Source organism: Carcharodon carcharias, chromosome 14 (genome assembly GCF_017639515.1).
Source record: "Carcharodon carcharias isolate sCarCar2 chromosome 14, sCarCar2.pri, whole genome shotgun sequence".
Classification (NCBI taxonomy): Eukaryota; Metazoa; Chordata; class Chondrichthyes; order Lamniformes; family Lamnidae; genus Carcharodon; species Carcharodon carcharias.
Window position 1 is genome coordinate 71,191,394 of NC_054480.1, and position 19,754 is coordinate 71,211,147.

At 43.8% G+C, this 19,754-nt stretch overlaps 2 protein-coding genes across 5 annotated transcripts in view; one reads left to right on the forward strand and one right to left on the reverse strand.

Annotated features, from left to right (window-relative positions):
- Nucleotides 1-19,754, reverse strand: part of gnas (GNAS complex locus) — a 360,976-nt gene that overhangs the window by 22,631 nt on the left and 318,591 nt on the right. For all 4 annotated transcript variants that reach the window (XM_041205309.1, XM_041205310.1, XM_041205311.1 and 1 more), the window contains 2 exons: nt 17,621-17,675; nt 6,089-6,162 (listed from right to left, as the gene is read on the reverse strand). In XM_041205309.1, coding sequence (XP_041061243.1) covers nt 6,089-6,162; nt 17,621-17,675 — 129 coding nt within the window. The remainder of the gene's footprint in view (nt 1-6,088; nt 6,163-17,620; nt 17,676-19,754) is intronic.
- LOC121287435 (40S ribosomal protein S29-like) lies at nt 6,446-6,589 on the forward strand. The gene has a single exon (XM_041205313.1). The coding sequence runs from the start codon at nt 6,446-6,448 to the stop codon at nt 6,587-6,589; it is 144 nt and encodes a 47-aa protein (XP_041061247.1).

Sequence of the window (19,754 nt, forward strand, 5' to 3'; positions counted from 1 at the left end):
CCTTGATCCCGCAATATGAGTGGTCAACCAGCAGCTTCCAAGCCCTGGCAAATGGATCACTGAAATCTAACAGCAAGATCCTACTTGGACATTCTTATTTTATTTTCTGGTTTATTCTGTTTGACGTCTGTTACAAATTTTTTATTGGCACCTTTTCTTCAATGGTGGATAAATCTGATCCAGTAGTCTCAGCAATTTGACTTAAATGGCGAAATTTATATAAAGCTCTATGGTAAGTACTAATGTAACACACTTGATGTAATACCATTGTTTTATGAGATTCCCTTTATTAGCCTCCAGTTAGCTGGTGGTGTTTGGCAAAGCCAGCGACAATGGAAGCCGCATAGATGAGCGTTGGACAACTCGAGTTTGTGATCGGCACATTGCCAACGTGGGTGTAGATGGGGATTAAAATCAGTGTATGTTGGTTGGGTGGGGTTGCAAAAGGAAAGGCTATATAAAGGAGCGCTGCATAGGGAGACATCAAAAGGAACAGATGCATTTATGGCCGCGAACATACAAAATCTTTTGACAGGAAAAGACCAGCTGGTCCAGCCAGCCAACCCATATATTTGTAAAATCTTATGCAACACAACTAATTATATTCATATAGCACCTTTAATGTAAGGAAGCACTCCAAGGTGCATCACAGGAGCATTATCAAACAAAGTATGACACTGAGCCACATAAAGCATAAGGTGATATTAAGATCACATGACCAAAAGCTTGGTCAAAGAGATCGGTTTTAATGAGTTTCTTAAAGGAGGAAATCAAGGTAGAGAGGTGTAGAGAGAGAATTCCAGTGCTTGGGACCTAGGCAACCGAAGGGATGGCCACCAATGATGCAGCAATTTCTTTTCTATTCATTTACATGGCATGGGCTTCACTGGCTAGGCCAGCATTTATTGCCCATCCCTAGTTGCTCCTGAGAAGGCTGTGGTGAGCTGCCTTCTTGAACCGCTGCGGTCCCTGTGGTATAGGTAAACCCACGGGGTGCTATTAGGGAGGGAGTTCCAGGATTTTGACCCAGTGACAATGAAGGAACAGGAATATATTTTCAAGTCAGGATGGTGAGTGGCTTGGAGAGGAACTTCCAGGTGGCGGTGGTCCCATCTGTCCACTGCCCTTGTCCTTCTAGATGGTAGAGGTTGTGGGTTTGGAAAGTGCTGCCTATGGACCCTTGGTGAATTTTTGCAGTGCACTTTGTAGATGGTACGCACTGCTGTTACCGTTCGTTGGTGGTGGAGGGGGTGAATGTTTGTGGAAGGGGTGCCAATCAAATGGGCTGCTTTGTCCTGTATGGTGTCAAGCTTCTTGAGTGTTGTTGGAGCTGTGCTCATCCAGGCAAGTGGAGAGTATTCCATCAGACTCCTTGTGCCTTGTAGATGGTGGACAGGCTTTGGGAAATCAGGCGGTGAGTTACTCGTCACACGATTCCTAGCCTCTGACCTGTTCTCATAAACACAGTATTTCTATGGCTAGTCCAGTTCAGTTTCTGGTCAAGATGTTGATAGTGGGGGATTCAGTGATGGTAGTGCCATTGAATGTCAAGGAGCGATGGTTAGATTCTCTCTTGTTGGAGATGGTCATTGCCTGGCACTTGCGTGGTGTGAATGCTACATGCCACTTGTCAGCCTAAGCCTGGATATTGTCCAGGTCTTGCTGCATTTGGGCATGGACTGCATCAGTATCTGAGGAGTCATGAATAGTGCTGAACATTGTGCAATCATGAGCAAACATCCCTACTTCTGACATTATGATAGAAGGAAAATCATTGATGAAACAGCTGAAAGTGATTGGGCCTAGGAAACCACCCTGAGGAATTCCTGCAGTGACGTCCTGGAACTGAGCTGACTGATCTCCAACAACCACAACTATCTTCCTTTGTGCTAGATATGACTCCAACCAGCGGAGAGTTTTCCCCTAATTCTTATTGACTCCAGTTTGCTTGGGCTCCTTGATGCTACACCAGGTCAAACACTGCCTTGACGTCAAGGGCAGTCATTCTCACCTCAGAGTTCAGCTTTTTTGTCTCTGAACCAAGGCTTTAACGAGGTCAGAAGCTTAGTGACCCTGGGGAACCCAAACTGCACATCAGTGAGGTTATTGCTGTGTAAGTGCCGCTTGATACCACCATTGATGACCCCTTGCATCACTTTACTGATGATCGAGAGTAGACTGATGGGGCAGTAATGGCCGGGTTGGATTTGTCCTGCTTTTTGTGCACAGGACATACCTGGGCAATTTTCCAAATTGCCGGGTAGATGCCAATGTCATAGTTGTACTGGAACAGCTTGGCTAGGTGTGCGGCAAGTTCTGGAGCACAACTCTTTTGTTCTAATGCGGTTACACTGTTAAGACCCATAGCCTTTGCAGTGTTCAATGCCTTCAGCTGTTTCTTGATATCATGTTGAGTGAATCAAACTGGCTGAAGACTGGCATCTGTGATGCTGGAGACCTCCGGAGGAGGTCGAGATGGATCATCCACTTCGCACTTCTGGCTGAAGGTTGCTGCGAGTGCTCGCCTTATCTTTTCTATGGTGTGCTGGGTTCCTCCATCATTGAGGATGTGGGGATATTTGTCAGATCTGGTAAGGGATAGACAGTCGAGCACTTGCCATGTGCCTCCCCAATTTCGAAAACACAAGAGGCCAGTATCGGAGGAGCACAGATATCTGAGGTTTGTAAGGCTGTAGGAAATGGGGAGGGACAAGGAGATAAGGATTTGAAAACAAGGCTGTGAATTTTAAAATCAAGATGTTATTTGACCTGGAGCCAATGTTAGTCAGCGAACACAGAGATGATAGGCAAATGGTCTTGCTGTAAATTAAATAATGGGCAGCAGAGTTTTGGATGACCTCAAGTTTACTGAAGGTAGAATGAGAGAGACTAGCTAAGAGTGAGTTAGAATAGTTGAGTCTGAAGGTAATGAAGGTATGGATGAGGGTTTCAGCAGTGGATGAGCTGAGAAAGGGCCAAGTTGGGCAATATTATGGAAGCGGAAATAGGTGGATGATGGCATGAATGAGGTTGGAAACTCATCTTAGAATCAAACATGACAGAAAGGTTGCAAACAGACTGGCTTAATTTCAAAATGTTGTTAGTGATCTGTCAAGAGATGCCTTATTCTTTAGGTGCCAAGCTGTATGCAGGGAGAAGTGATAAAACAGATTGCCAATTCGTGGAGGGGGTTGGTGGATGGAATCTGGAAAATCTCTCTCATCTCTCTAGCCAATGAAAGCAATTAGGAGAGCAAAGAGGGGTTATGAGAAAGCTCTGGCTCGTAAAAGTAGGGAAAACCCGAAGATATAAGTATATCAGTGGGAAGAGGATAACCAGGGAAAGAGTGGAGCCCATAAGGGACCAAGGGGGCAATCTATGGGTGGAGCCAGAGGACATCGCTAGAGTGTTGAATGAATATTTCACATCTGTCTTCACCCAAGAGAATGAGGATAAAGGTATCGAACTCGGGGAGAGAGACTGTGAGGTTCTTAAGCAAATTGATATAGGGAGTGACAAGGTATTGAAGTGTCGCGTTGGCTGGCTTAAAAGTGGACAAATATCCAGGTCCAGATGATTTGTGTTCCAGACTGCTGAGGGAGGCGATTGTAGGGGCTCTGACCCAAATTTTTAATTCCTTTCTGGCCATGGGGGAGGTGCCAGAGGACTGGAGAACAGCTGATGTGGTTCCGCTATTTAAGAAGGGTTGCAGAGATAAGCCATGGAACTACAGGCCAGTGATAGGGAAACTATTAGAGAAAGTTCTGAAGGAGAGTATCAATCTTCACTTGGAGAGGCAAGGTTTGATCAGAGATATTCAGCATGGCTTTGTCAGAGGGAGGTCATGCCTAACAAATTTGATTGAATTTTTCGAGAAGGTGACCAGGTGTGTCGATGAGGGTAGTACAGTTGATGTAGTTTATATAGATTTCAGCAAAGCCTTTGACAAGGTCCCACATGGGAGACTTATAAAGTAGGCAAATGCACATGGGATACAGGGTAATTTGATAAGGTAGATTCAAAATTGGTTTACTTGTAGGAGACAGAGGGTGATGACAGAAGGATGCTTTAGCGACTGGAAGCCAGTGTCGTACCACAGGGATCTGTGCTGGGTCCGCTATTATTTGTCATTTATATAAACGACATAGATGACTATGTGGGGGGTAGGATTAGTAAGTTTGCAGATGACACAAAGATTGGCTGGGTGGTTAACAGTGAGGTTGAGTGTCTTGGGCTACAGGAAGATATAGACAGGATGGTCAAATGGATAGATAAATGGTGGATGGGATTTAACCCTGAAAAGTGTGAGGTGATACACTTTGGAAGGAGTAATTTGACAAGGAAGTATTCAATGAACGGCATGACACTAGGAAGTTCTGAGGAACAAAGGGACCTTGGCGTGTGCGTCCATAGATCTCTGAAGGCAGAGGGGCATGTTAGTGTGGTGGTGAAAAAGGCATATGGGACACTTGCCTTTATCAATCGAGGCATAGATTACAAAAGTAGGGAGGTCATGTTGGAGTTGTATAGAACATTGGTGAGGCCACAGCTGGAGTACTGTGCGCAGTTCTGGTTGCCACATTGTAGGATGTGATTGCACTGGAGGGGATGCAGAGGAGATTCACCAGGATGTTGCCTGGGATGAAACATTTAAGTTATGAAGAGAGGTTGGATAGACTTGGGTTGTTTTCGTTGGAGCAGAGAAGACTGAGGGGCGACCTGATCGAGGTGTACAAGATTATGAGGGGCATGGACAGGGTGGCTAGGGAGCAGCTGTCCCCCTTAGTTGAAGGGTCAGTCATGAGGGGCCAAAAGTTCAAAGTGAGGGGCAGGAGGTTTAGGGGGGATGTGAGGAAAAGCTTTTTTATCCAGAGGGTGCTGCCTGGGAGGGTGGTGGAGGCGGATTGCCTCACATACTTTAAAAAGTACCTGGATGAGCACTTGGCACGTCATAACATTCAAGGCTATGTGCTGGTAAATGGGATTAGGTAGGTAGGTCAGGTGTTTCTTCCATGTCGGTGCAGACTCGATGGGCCGAAGGGCCTCTTCTGCACTGTGATTGTGAGAGAGATTCAGGAATTCCTTTTGTCCAAAGTGAGCACAGTGGGCACTATGAGGGATGATCAAAGGACATGGCAGCAGAGGAAGATGAGAGGAGATAAAGGTCGGAATTGTTCCTGCTCTCCTGACTGAATTTGGTGTATTAAAAAAATTTCACAAAGGAAGAGAAGTAAAATTATAATGAGCTAATAAAGTCAGATCTGGTTAAGGGATAGACAGTCGAGCACTTGCCGTGAGTTTTCAAGTTCACAGCCATAAACTGAGGATACAAATAAATTAACAAAGCTAAAGGTTACGTGTGTAAAAGCCTAGTTAACAGCTGGCTACATCACATTTTACAACCGATTTTCCTTGGCTGAATCGCAAATTAATGCAACAACTAGTTGTGGTACCATGCAATGATTGCACTCTTTTGATGTTACATACCTTCAGCTGTCACTTAGGCAAACAGCTGGGAAAGTAGAGTTCACTGGTTGAATGAACAAAGTGCTGATTAAGTAGTTGCAACGAATAAATTTGGTTATCAAGTGGGAATTCAAAACGGTCATAAGTAAAAATAGTAATATTCCCTCTTACAGTCATCAGTTGAAGGGGGTCAGAAAAGACTGTCTTAATTAAGTGATTGCAAGGGAGAGCAGTTGGATTAACAGTAACCTAGGATTCGTAACTCATGACATTGTGATTAATTTACTCATGTTTTCTCTTACTCCCACTTTACCTCCACTGGCCCACTTATATTTACGTTACCTTCCCAATAGATGACCCATTCCTAAACATGTGCCAACATCTCATAGGGCAAAGCATTTTTGGGAGTACAAGAGGCATTCACGATGATCTGCTAACTAATTTTCATTTCCTGTGTCCATTCATCACCTCCCCATGATGGGAAAGCAGACTACAAATACTTCATCAGCACCCTAATGGCTCTATCTATACAATGATAACTATTCACAAATCAAGACAAAATGACACTTTCCTACACATCATTACCATGCACAGGATAAAATATCAGCCAAGGAATACTCACTGAAAGTTTACTTTTTCAACTTGAAACCTGGTTTCAAAAATTCCCGATGTCAAAACTCTGCATCGCAGGAGGTCCTTAAAAAGGAAAAAGGAATATCAGCATAACTAGAAAAGCAAAGAACCTGTTGTTAACAAGTTGCATGTTACCGATTCTTGAATTACAGAAATATGAGCATGTGGCAATGCTTTGAGCCTTGATGTACAGTCACCATATCAGTAAACTTGATTACTTTTTAAAAAAAAAATCCATCGACTTATTTTGTTTAAGCTACCACCCTTTAACACTGGGACACCCATGGCTAAATATAATTGGATCAATCACTGGGATAGAGATCTGGTCCAACTGTTACTGGCCGCCATGAGATATCAGCAGCTTTACTGGTCCCAACCCAGGAAATTCGGCCAGGGCTCCCACTTATGCAGAGTCTGCGTGAACCGGAAATATGGCTGCCAGTGCTTCAGACAATACGTTAAAGATATCGGCTTCATCAAGCTGGACTAAATTCCAAAAGGAGCAAGAATGCAGTGTGAAATGGAAATGCAGCATGTGTTGAACAACTTTCTACTGTCTTCACCTGGAAGGAGCAAACTTGTGATGCTCCATTTTTGTAAATAAAATTAAATTGTCCTTTGAAAAAAAAGTGATCCAGCAGAGAGACTTAGCAAGGCATAACTAAGATCAGATATTGGGATGTAACGAAGTATAACAAAGATGTTTTTTAAATTTCTGTTTTGATGCAGACTTGTAAGCAAAAGGCAGACAACTGATTTAGTCATTTACTTCCAGATCTGACTGGCCCACAAAACACGACTGGGTCTTGTTCTTGTCTGCTGCAAGTTCTCGCTATTCCAAGGTAATCCAGAATGCAAAAATAACCCTCTTGACTTTTCTTTACTGTAAATAATCTTAAATCCCTCTCCTCTTTATCCTCATCTCCAACAATAAGTGCGAGGAGCTTATGGCTTTTTTTTGGTTACTAAGATCGAGACCATCTGATCAGCTCCTCTGCAGCTTTCCTCTCTACCACAAGCCCACGCTTCCCCTAAGGTTTCTCCCTGCCTGAGCCCTGCACTTCCATCATCGTTTCTCTTCTATCTCCCCTCATGCCCTCTTTGTGCTCTTCTTTCCCATGGCACTGACATGCTGTTCCCTCAACTCTATTCCCACAAAACTGCTGGCCAACTTCCCTTCCTGGTCCCCATGTTAGCTGATACATTTCTCTCTCTCTAGGTGCTGTCCGTAAATCTGTTGTCAGCACCCTTCTCTTCAAAACAGCAACCCTTGTCCCCACCATCCTTGCAAATAACCACCCCAATCTCCAACCCCCATCCTTCCTAAATCTGTGCCCTTCTTTCCCAGAGCGCCATGTTTCAATTCTCCAATGTGGTTTCCACTCATACCACGATGCAGAAATTGCTCATCAAATCACAAACGACATCCTACATGAGTATGACAATGTTCTATTCAGAACTCGGTCCTGGCACCAGGCTCCCAGGAAGGGCTGGAAATGCTCCAGGGATTTTCCTCAAAACATCCCTGAAGAAGTCAAACAACCTTGCTGACTCATGAGAGTCCTTGGTTTGTGATCGACCAAAATGGAGAAAAATCATTTGTGAAGGCCCTGAACAGAGACTTCGTCGAGAGTACACAGAGGCACAGTCAAGGCGTCGGACAGACCTCCCAACAACTCATCTACACAACCCTCCGAACACGTGGCAGAATCATGCATTGGACTCATCAGCCATCTTAGAACCAGAGTTGAAGCGAGTCATCCTCGATCCCAAGAGACTGCCTAAGAAGAAACTTTCCAGCCTCGTTCTTCTTGACCTGTCTGCAGCCTTCGATACAGCTGACCACATCATCCTCCTCCAACACCCCTCTGCTGCTGTCCAGCTGGGGACTGCTCTCACATGGTTTCATTCTTACCTATCTAGTCATAGCCAGAGAATCACTTTCAATGGTTTCTCTTCCTGCTCTGTTACCTCTGAGGTCGCCCAGGGATCTACCCTTGGCCCCACTCCTGTTTCTACATGCTGCTTCTGGATCATCCAAAGGCACGGTGTTAATTTTCACATTTACAATCATGACGCCCACCATAACCCCTCGCATCTACTCCACTGTTGCTAAATTATCAAACTGCTTATCTGACATCCAGTAGTGGATGAACGGAGATTTCATCCAATTAAATATTGGGAAAACTGAACCCATTGTTTTTGGTACCCGTTACAAAATTTGCTCCCTAGCTACCGACTCCATCCCTCTCCCTTGCAACATTCTGAGACTAAGCCACTATGTTCACAACCTTGATGTCATCTTTGATCCCAAGAAGAGCTTTCAACCTCATACTTGCGCCATCACTAAGACCGCCTATTTCTATCTCTGTAACATCGCCTGACTTTATCCGTCTCAACTATCTGCTGCTGAAAGCTTCATTCATGCCTTCGCTACCGCTAGACTGGAGTATTCCAACTCCTAGCTGGTCTCCCACATTCCATAAACTTGGTCATCCAAAATACAGCTGCCTGTCTCTCAACTCGCAGTGGTCCCATTCCCCCATCACTACTGTGCTCGATGACCCACATTCTCTCTTGGTCAAGCAACATCTTGACTTTATAATTCTCATCTTTGTTTTCAAATCCGTCCATGGCCATGCCCCTCACTAATTCTAAACTCTGCCAGCTCCACAAGCCTTCGAGACACTTACACTCCTCTTGTGCATTCTAAATTATAATTGCTCAACCACTGGAGGCCGTGCCTTCAGTTGCCTTGGCCCCAAGTTTCGGAATTCCCTCTCTACATCTCTCTCCTCTTCTAAGACCCTCCTTAAAAACCTCTGACCAATCTTTTGGTCATCTGACCTAACAACACCTTTTGGGCCTTGGTGTCATACTTTGTTTTATAATACTTCTTTGAAGTGTCTTAAGATGTCTGATTACATTAAAAGTGTCATATAGAAGCTGTTCCTTTTGAGAGGCCTGGGAGCTTTGAAGGATATAGTTGTCAGAAAGAACAAACACAAAGGAAAAATCCACTTGACCTCAGTCATACAAATCTATCTGTCACATATGTATCTGTCCATGTCAGTATTTGTAGGAGTGACTACTTCACAGAACTTATGGAGATTAAGTTCCTTCTCACATGGTGGGCACCCTCTATCACACAGTGTGGCACTACCACCATGCTCAAATGGGACATATTCAGATCAAGTTCAGCAGTTCAAACCTGGGGATACTTTTGAGCCACTGCAGACTATCAACAGCAGAACTATACCCCACCCAATCTGTAGCTCATGGCCTGGCATATCCATCATCACCATGCCAAGGAACAAATCCCTGATTCAATAAGTAGTATAAAAGAGCATGCCAAGATCAGCACCAGGTGTACCTAAAACTTAGGGCCATACCTGAAGCAGCTACAGGACAAGACTACATACGCACAAAACAGCAGAAACTGCATGTCATAAGCATAGCTAAGTGATCCCACAACCAATGGATCAGAACAAAGCTCTGCAGTTCTGCCACATCCAATTGTGACTGATGGTGGACAATTTAACAACCAAGAGGCAGCAATTCATGAACATCCCTATGTGTAATGATGGGAGAGCCCAGAAGGTGAGTGCAAAAGACAAGGCTGAACACTTGGAACCATCTTCAGCCAGAAGAGCCAAGTGGTTGATCCATTTCTGTTTTCTTGAGGTCCCCACCATTGTAGATGCCAGACTTCAGTCAATTTGTTTCACTCCATGTGATATCAAGAAATTTCAGAGCACACTGGGTACAGCAAAATCTATGAGCCCTGACAATATCCCAGCTGCAGTGCTGAATTCTTGCCTAATGCCTCTAGCCATGCTGTTTCTGCAAAGCAATAAATTGACATCTATCTGACAAAGTGGAAAATTCCCCAGGTATGCCCTGTTCAGAAAAAGCAGAACAAATCCAATCCAGTCAATTACCACCCCATTTGCCTATTCTCAGTCATCAGATTGATGGAAGAGGTCATCAGCTATTCAGTAGCACTTACTCACTGAAACGCAGTTTGGGTTCTACCAGTACCACTTGGCTCCAGATCTCATTATAGCCTTGGTCCAAACATGGACAAGAGCTGTACTCCAGAGATGCTGAGAGAGTAACTACCCTTGACATCAAGGCAGCATTTGACCGAGCCCTAGTAATACTGAAGTCAATGAAAACAAGGGTGAAAATTCTCCAATGATTGATGTCATATGCCAATCACAAAGGGAAAATGGATGTGATTGTTGGAGGCCAATCATCTGTTCCTGGACATCAGTACAGGGATATCCTCAGGGTGGTGTCCTAGACCAACCAGCTTCAGCTGCTTCATCAACGGCCTACTTTCTACCATTAGGTCATTCAAGATACTTGCTGATGATTGCATTTGCAACTCATCAGATAATGAAGCAGTCTGTGCTTGCATGTAAAATGACCTAGGTAACATTCAGACTTGGACTGCGAGGTAGCAAATAACAATTGTGCCACAGCAGTGCCAGGTAAGGGGCATCTCCAACAATTAAGTCTAACCACCTTATCTTAAATTCAAAGACATTACCATCATCGAATCGTGCACATTCAACATCCTGGGGGTCACCACCAACCAGAAACCTAGCTGGACCAGCCATATAAACACTGTGGCTACAAGAACAGGTCAGAGGTTGGATATCCTGAGACAAGTGACTCACCTCTTGACTCCTTAGTCTTTTCAACATCTACAAGGCACAAGTTGGCATTGTGCTGGAACACTCTCCACTTGCCTGGATGAATGCGGCTCCAACACTGGAAGCTTGAATCCATCTGGGACAAGTAACTTGTCTTAACATTTACCACCTTAAACTTTAATTTCCTCTTCCACCAGCACTGTGTGGCTGCAGTGTGCACCATCTACAAAATGCAAGGTTTTTTCAGTACCTCTTAAACAGGCAACCTCTACCAAGGAGAGGGGCAGCAAGCACAATGGGACACAACCATCTTCAAGTTCCTCTCCAGATCATACACCATTCTGACTTGGAAATATATCACTGGTCCTTCATCACTGATGGGTCGAAATCCTGGAACTCCCTATCTAACAGCAGTATGGTGGTACCTTCGCTACCCAGACCGCAGCAGTTCAAGATGGTGGCTCACCACCAGTTTCTCAAGGACAATTAGAGCTGGCCAATAAATGCTGGCTTTGCCAGCGATGACCACATTGCATGACTGAATACAAAATTGAAAAGATACAGTGCATTTCAACGGAGGTGTTCCTAGTAATGAGGAGTCTCAGTTGGGCATTGAAAGTTAGAGTTTATTTCACTGGAGCTGAGAAAGCTGAAGGGTGAACCTACTAGGGATGTTGAAAATTCATGACAGAGTAAATAGTAATAGATTGATTCTGCTGGTCAGTGAAATAATAATGAAAGGGCCAAGTTTAACAATCACAAAAACAGTAAAGAGGAAGTTAGAAAAACATCATGTGAAACAAAATCCTCTGCTGCTATTGTTGAAATAGAGTATAAAAGGGATTAGCTAGTTGGCTGAAAAAGAATACTAGAGAGTATGGATAGCAAGCAAGAGAGTGGATTAGATTAGATAGTCCATTTAGAAAGAAGCACGTTAGTGCAGACTTGATAGACTGGACAGCGTGTTTTGAAATATTCTATGATTCTATGTATGGAAATAAGTGACAAATAGCAATACCAGTTGCAAACCGGAGTTGTGCTTTAATTCAATTTAGACCAAAGCGCCTCACTATTGCCAAAAAGCACAACACTTTCCACTTAACTAAATGGCAACTCGGACGGTAAAGTAAAAAACATTGTTTCTGAGAATCATGCGTATAGCAGGTGAGAGACCATCATGCTTGGAAATAGGACACTTCTGAATTGCAGCCATCCAGTGTCTGATTCAGGTACTCCCATAGAGGAGAGTGCGAGAGGAGGATCCCGGGACAGGCAGTCAGCAGCATGTAGAGAACAGTGCGAGAGGAGGGCCTTGGGTCAGGCAGTCAGTTGCACCTAGAAGATCTAGTCTATCCAGAGGATCTAGCATCTAGTCTATACTCAAGTGGGAATAAGGATAAAATAAATGCAATGGTCCATATTTTATTTAGTTAAGATATATCTGGGGTGCTCAGTCCCATGATTTGCACATCCTGCACTATGTGGGAAACCCTAGACTCTCCTGGTTATCTGGATGACCATGTGTGCAGGAGGTGCCTCCGACTGGAGCAACTCAAGCTCTGGGTTTTGGAGCTTGAGCAGCAGCTGGGGGCACTATGGTGCATTACGAGGCTGAGAGGTGGATAGCACATGGTCACCCCATCAGGACATGGTCACCCCGCAGCTTAAGGAAGTGCAAGCAGAGAGGGAATGCATGACCACCAGATAGAAGAAGGGGACCAAACAGGTAGTGAGGGAATCTCCTGAATGCATCTTGCTTGCAAACCGTTTTTTGACGTTGGAAAACGGCGAGAGTGATGGTTCCTCTGTGGAGGTCAGCCAGAGCCAAGGCCATGGCACTGTGGTTTGTCCAACTGCTCTGGGGGAGGAAGAAACGTGGAATGGCAATAGTGGTAGGAAATTCATTAGTGAGGGGTGTAGACAGGCACTTCTGCGGCCGTAGACGTGACTCCAGGTTGGAATGTTGCCTCCTGGGTGCCAGAGTCAAGGATGTCACTGAATGGCTGCAGGGCATTCTGATGGTGAGGGTAAACAGGTCACGGTCCATGTTGGGACCAATGACATAGGAAAAAAGAGAAATTAGGTCACGCAAGTAGACTTTAGGGAGTCAGGTAGGAAATCAAAAAGCAAGGTAGAAATCTCCAGATTACTCCTGGTGCCATGCAGTAGTGAGTATAGGAACAGAAAGATAGAGCAGATGAATGCGTGACTGGAGAGGTGGGACCTGTACGAGTTGGACAGGTTACATCTGCTCTGGAACAGGACCAACATCCTCACGGGGGGGTTTGCTAATGTTGTTGGGGTGGATTTGAACTAATTTGGTAGGGGGATGAGATCCTGAAAAGTAGTTCAGAGGGGAGAGGAGCTGAGATGGAATTAGAAGTTAAAACAATAGTGAGTGAGTCTGGAAGGCAGAGGAAACATAGGCTAGATAAGTAAGAAGAGAGTATAGCAAGGCTAAATGGAATACGTTTTAATTCAAGGAGCTTGAGGAATAAGACAGAGGAGCTGAGGGCACAGATAGGCACATGGGAGTATGATATCACAGATATGACCAAGACTTGGCTAAAAGGGCAGGATTGGCAGCTCAATATTCCTGGTTAGAGGGTATTCAGGTGAGATAGAGAGGGGGATAGAAGAGGAGGGGGTGTCGCAATATTGATCAAAGAATCAATTATAGCTATGAGGAGGGATGATATCCTGGAAGGTTCATCAAATGGGGCCATATAGGTACAAGTGAAAAACACAAAAGGGGCAAGCACGCTGTTGAGTGTGTACGATAGGCCCCCAAACAGTCAGGGAGAGATAGAGGATCAAATATGTAGTCAAATTTCTGGAAAGTGTAAGAATAATAAGGCAGTAATAGTAGGGCATTTGAATTACTCAAATTTTAAATGGGATAGTATTAGTGTGCAAGGTAGAGAGGGAGCAAAATTCTTAAGTTTCATCCAGGAGAACTTTTTTAGCCAGTATGTGGAAAGCCCAACAAGGGAGGGGGCAGTTCTGGGCCTAATATTTGGAAATGAGTCCAGGCAGGTGGAAGGCGTATCAGTAGGGGAGCATTTTGGAGATAGTGACCATAACTCAGTTAGATTTAGGATAGTTATGGAAAAGGATAAGGTTGAGCTGGGAACAAAAGTTCTAAACTGAGGAAAGGTGAATTTTACTAAGATGAGATACGATTTGGACCAAGTGGACTGGGAGCAGCTACTTGCAGAAAAAACAGTGTTAGAGCAGTGGGAGGCATTCAAAGAGGAAATAGCTAGAGTACAGGGCAAATACGTTCCCGTAAAGATAAAGTGGGGGGACGAAGTCCGGAGAACCCTGGATGTCAAGGGACATAAAGGTTAGGATTAAGAAAAAGAGAGGTATAGGCATCAGGGTGTAGGACTGAGAGAGAGAGAGCGCTCGAGAGAGAGAGAGAGAGAGCGCGCGAGAGAGCTCAAGAGAGAGAGAGCGCTCGAGAGAGAGCGCTCGAGGGAGAGAGAAAGCGCGAGAGAGAGAGCGCGAGAGAGAGAGAGAGCGAGAGAGAGAGAGCGAGAGAGAGAGAGAGCGAGCGTGAGAGAGAGAGCAAGAGAGATACAAGCAGGTTTAGACGCCTTAAAAAGTGGATAAATCCGCAGGCCTGGATGTGATGTATCCCAGGTTGTTGAGGGAGGCAAGAGAAGAGATATCAGGGGCTCTGGCAGTAATTTTAAAATCCTCTTTGGCCACAGCTGAGGTGCCAGAGGACTGTTAATGTTGTTCCATTATTAAAAAAGACAGGAAGGGATAAAGCCAGGAAATTACAGGCCAGTCAGTCTAACCTCAGTGGCAGGGAAGTTATTAGAAAGAATTCTGAGGGGCAGAATATATCTGCACTTGGAGAGGCATGGATTAATCTGGGATAGTCAGCATGGATTTGCCAAGGGAAGGTCATGTTTGGCAAATTTGATCAAATTTTTTTTGAAGAGGTAACCTTTTGATAAGGTCCCTCATGGCATACTGATCAAGGAAGTAAGTGCCCATGGGATCCAAGGCAAAGAAGCACGTTGGATCCAAACTTGGCTGAGAGGCAGGAAGCAGAGGGTGGTGGTAGAGGAATGTTTCTGTGACTGGAAGTCTGTTTCCAGTGGGATTCTGCTGGGCTCGGTGCTGGGGCCTTGCTGTCTGTGGTGTACATAAATGATTTGGATTTAAATGTAGGGGGTATGATCAAGTAGTTTGTGGATGACATGAAAATTGGTAGGGAGGTAAATAGTGAGGAGGATAGCTATAAACTGCAAGAGGATATCAATGGACTGGTCAGGTGGGCAGAGCAGTGGCAAATGGAATTCAACTCGGAAAAGTGTGAGGTAATGCACTTGGGGAGGCCTAACAAGGCAAGGGATTACACTACGAAGGGTAGGACTCTGGAAAGTACTGAAGATCAGAGGAACCTTGGCGTGCATATCCACAGATCCCTTAGGGTAGCAGGACAGGTAGATAAGGTGGTTAAGAAGGCATATGGGATACTTGCCTTTATTAGCGAAGACATAGAATACAAGAGCGAGGAGGTTACGCTGGAACTGTATAAAACGCTGGTTGGGCCAGAACTGGAGTACTGCATGCAGTTCTGGTCACCACGTTATAGGGAGGATGTGGTTGCACTGGAGAGGGTGCAGAGGAGATTTACCAGGATGCTGCCAGGGCTGGAGGGTCTGAACTATGATGAAAGATCAAATAGGCTGGGGTTGTTTTCCTTGGAGCAGCGACAGTTGAGCGGGGACCTGATAGAGTTGTATAAGATTATGAGGGGCATATATAGGGTGGATAGGAAGGCACTTTTTCCATTAGTAGGGACATCAATAACCAGGGGGCATAGATTTAAGAGGTAGGAGTTGAGAAATTTTTTCACCCAGAGGGTGATGGGAGTCTGGAACCACTCTTTCAGGCAGTAAGTTAAGAAGTATTTAGATATTCACGTGCATTGCCATAGCCTCCAGTGCTATGGCCGAGCGCTGGAAATGGGATTAGTGTTATCACATCATTGTTGAATGGCACAGACATGATGGGCCGAATGGCCTCCTTCTGTGCTGTAAACATCTATGGGTTTATGTAATGCAGTTAGATTCAGAACAAAGCTACCTCCATACATCATAAACATGACCAATGCGCCAAGTTCAGAGTAGAAATCCAACCTCACAACAGCACCCTTTACTACACCGGTACGCAGTTGTTCTATTTCCTACACAACTGCCGAATGGGATTGCTGATTTAGAATCAAATTACAGGAAGACCCTTGAGTTGTGGGTCCAAGATTGAAGGGAAGTGAACTGAGACTGACTACATGTCTTCACACAGGGACACTTATACTCCACCCAGCAGATATAAAAGACTTTAACCCCACTGGTCTGCGATTTGAATTCAGGCCACTGCAATGAAGAGACAACAACAAATCTATTGTAAACTTGCACATTCAACGAATGCTTCTTACCATAAAACAGCACTTCATGAGGCTTCAGGGGCAAAGATGCATAAAATTACTGGCTCTGACTAGTGGTTTAAATATAAAAACCATGGAATTGCAGAAAACATTATAACAGGAATTTTGCTGGACTTTGTTCTGAGTCATGGTGGATAAAAGTTACAGCTGTATTGTTTTAAAAACAGAAAATGCTGGAAATACTCAGCAGGTCTGGCAGCAAAAGCGGAGAGAGTAAAAGATATAACTCTTCAGGCTGATGACCTTTCCTCAGAACTGGGAAAGGTTAGAAATGTAACAGGTTTCCAGCAGTGAAAGAGGGAAGGACGGAAATAAAAGGTGAGGCCAAAGGGAGTGGTAATGGGCTGAGTAAAGAAACAAAAGACGTATCTAAAGGGGGGTGTGAATGGCAGTTGCTGTCTGAAAGTAAAAGAAAAAAAAAGGGAAACAGCCAATCTGGCTGAAAAAAGGAAACAAATGGAGATAGAGATTACAAGGTTACGTGGCCTTGCACCCTGAACACTTTAGTCATTTAATCTCTCCTGCCCTCCACCCAATCACAAACCTTCACTTTTGATTTTTCTCCCACCATCCCCATTTTCACTTGGCCAAAATCTATGACATTTAAAAAAAACTTTTTCCAGTTCTGATCAAAGGTCACAGATCTGAAGCATTAACTCTGTTCCCCCCCTCAGAGATGCTGCCAGACCCGCTGAGTATCTCCAGCATTTTCTGATTTATTTTTGATTTCCAGTATTTGCTGTATTTTGCTTTTGTAGCTGAAATATTTTGCCTTGTAGTTTGGAAATGACAACAGAATCTGATTTTCAGCTCATATGAATGCCTGCAGGGTGAGAGGAAGGACCATTGCAATTTGTGCACTGGCACTGTTTTAACTCAGATTCCAGGAGACCCGATGCCCAAAGACTTGGCTCCAAGTCTTTCTGCTGTTAAATCTGGCTCGTTTATTCTGGCGGCAGACTCATAGACTAGAGATTTTTGTGGATCTAAAATCTTGGCTCCAGGGCCAGGGAGCTGACTTACGACATGGAATCCAAACTGAACACTAGTATAAAAGCAGATTATGTGCCGTCATGGTTGAAAGCATATGGCAATCCTACGGCCAAAAGCTTTTTGCTTATTGCATTTCAAATCTTTCAACATAGCAATTTGATCAAGTCAGTGCTCCAGCTGATCCATTTCAAAAATAGAAAATTTGAGCTGACCGCAGTCAAAGTTAATTTTACCATAATTTACAGGATAAGAACAATATACAACAGAAAAGTAAAATCGCCAAAATATTAAGTACAGGGCATAGGCCCAAAATAATTTCAACTGCTTTGTCTCAGTCAGGGATTGATGCATGTTACAATGGAGAAATTAAAATGAACAGGGGAACATTAATAAATCTGCTTACCTGGTCTGGAGGTATGTAGTCATTTTGTTTGACTATGTCAATCCGGTCTAGAAAGCTGCAAGACAAAACAAATAAATACACTATTAACAGAACATGCCTATTTGGTGAAGGGAAGGTAATTAAAGCTGATATTTAAATAATTTACTCTGCAACAAATTGATTTTTTAAAAAAACAACCTGAGTTATTAACTCCAGTTGAGCAGATTGAAATGCTCCGCTTCCCTTATGCGCATTTTTACAAGTTATTTTTGGAACTCCCTTGTGTTGCAAAAGAATTATGTCATAAACTTTCAAACTGAGGCCTCTGTACCTTGGGTTGAGGGGTGCACAAGGGAATCCCAGGAGTCTGACAGGTCATCAGATTTCTGTACTGGGTGACTTACTGACAAATTACTTCTGTTGCTGATATTAAAAGACATTTTCTGCAGCAATACTGTTTCCTTTGGATAGCTGATGCCATTGCTCAGATAAAAATGAACACACGTGTACTAGAAAATCAGTAAGACAAACTTAAAACAAGGCATATGTGCTAATGTTAAATACAGGTCGAGCATCCTTTATATGAAACCCCCAGGCCTGATTGCATTTCAGATAATTTCAGTTTTCAGATACCACATATAAGCTTACATTACAACAGCCTGAGTCTAGGCTAGCTATTGTCTTAAGTAAATAAAATTGCTAGAAAAGTAAGGTGTATCACTGAATAATAAATATAGGTATCTGTAATAAGTTTCGTTTTGACATGTTCACCACAAAAATCGCAAGGTAAACAGTGCAGACAAACTAGACTTCCCACGCTAAAGGTTGATGAGGTTCAAAAGAAGTGTGTTTTTTGGATGTGTTCAGTTTTCAGATAAAGGATACGCTACCAGTAGTGTTATATACATGTCATATTCCATAAGTATCTTGCAGTTGATTCTTGCCACAAAAGTAGCAGAAATAGGGCAAATATTAACCTAGCTAAATTTGTCAACATTCACACACATTGTGCACACCTTTGTGCATGCCCTTAACTTTTGAAAAGTCACAACAGCGCTAGGTGTAGGATTCAGTAGCAGCCTGTTTCTATTGTTTATTGATAGTGCCCTGGTGGCTGGGTGATATCTATTTTGGCCTATGTTATTCAAGCTCAGAAGGTTCTCTTCTTTTGCATAACTGGTCACTAATCCTATTCCATTCAGTGTACAAGGGTTTCAGCTAAAAGGCCCGACAATGACACATTTACACTTTGCTAGTGCTGTTGGGGAGGGTTTAAACTAACTTGGTAGGGTAAATAAGGTGTACAAAAGATTTGGAAAAGCAGACAGCACTACAGTAAGAAATAGTAAGGTATTAGGTAGGGTCAGGCTAAGAGGTTGAAATTAGATTTACAGTGCATGTACATAAATGCATGAAGTGTGGTAAATAAAGCTGGTGAGATACTGGTGCAGGTACATGAGAATATGATGTTGTGGATATAGCAGAGATCTGGCTCAAAAAAGGGCAGGGCTGGTTACTAAATATTCCTGGATACAAGGTGTGCAGGAAAGACTGGGAAGGGAAGAAATGAGAGAAAGGAGGGTAACCATCATGATTAAGGAGAATGGTGGGGAAACTACTGGAAGAAATTCTGAGGGACAGAATTAATCTACACTTGGAGAGGCAGGGATTAATCAAGGATAGTCAGCATGGCTTTGTTAAGAGGTGGTCATGTCTGACCAATTTGATTGAATTTTTCTAAGAGGTGACCAGGTGTGCAGATGAAGGCAATGCATTTGACGTAGTCTACTTCGACTTCAGCAAGACTTTTGATAAGGTCCCGCACGGGAGACTGATAAATAAGGTAAGAGCCCATGGGATCCAAGGCAATTTGGCAAACTGGATCCAGAATTGGCTGAGTGGCAGGAAGCAGAGGGTGATGGTCGAGGGGTGTTTTTGTGACTGGATGTCTAGGTTCAGTGGGGTTCCACAGGGATCGGTGTTTGGTCCCTTGCTGTTTGTGGTATATATAAAAAATTTAGACTTGAACATAGGATGGTTGATCAGTGAGTTCATGGATGACACTAAAATTGGTGGGGTGGTAAATAGTGAGGAGGATAGCCTTAGATTACAGAAGGATATTGAAGGGCTGGTTAGATGGAATGATCAGTGGCTA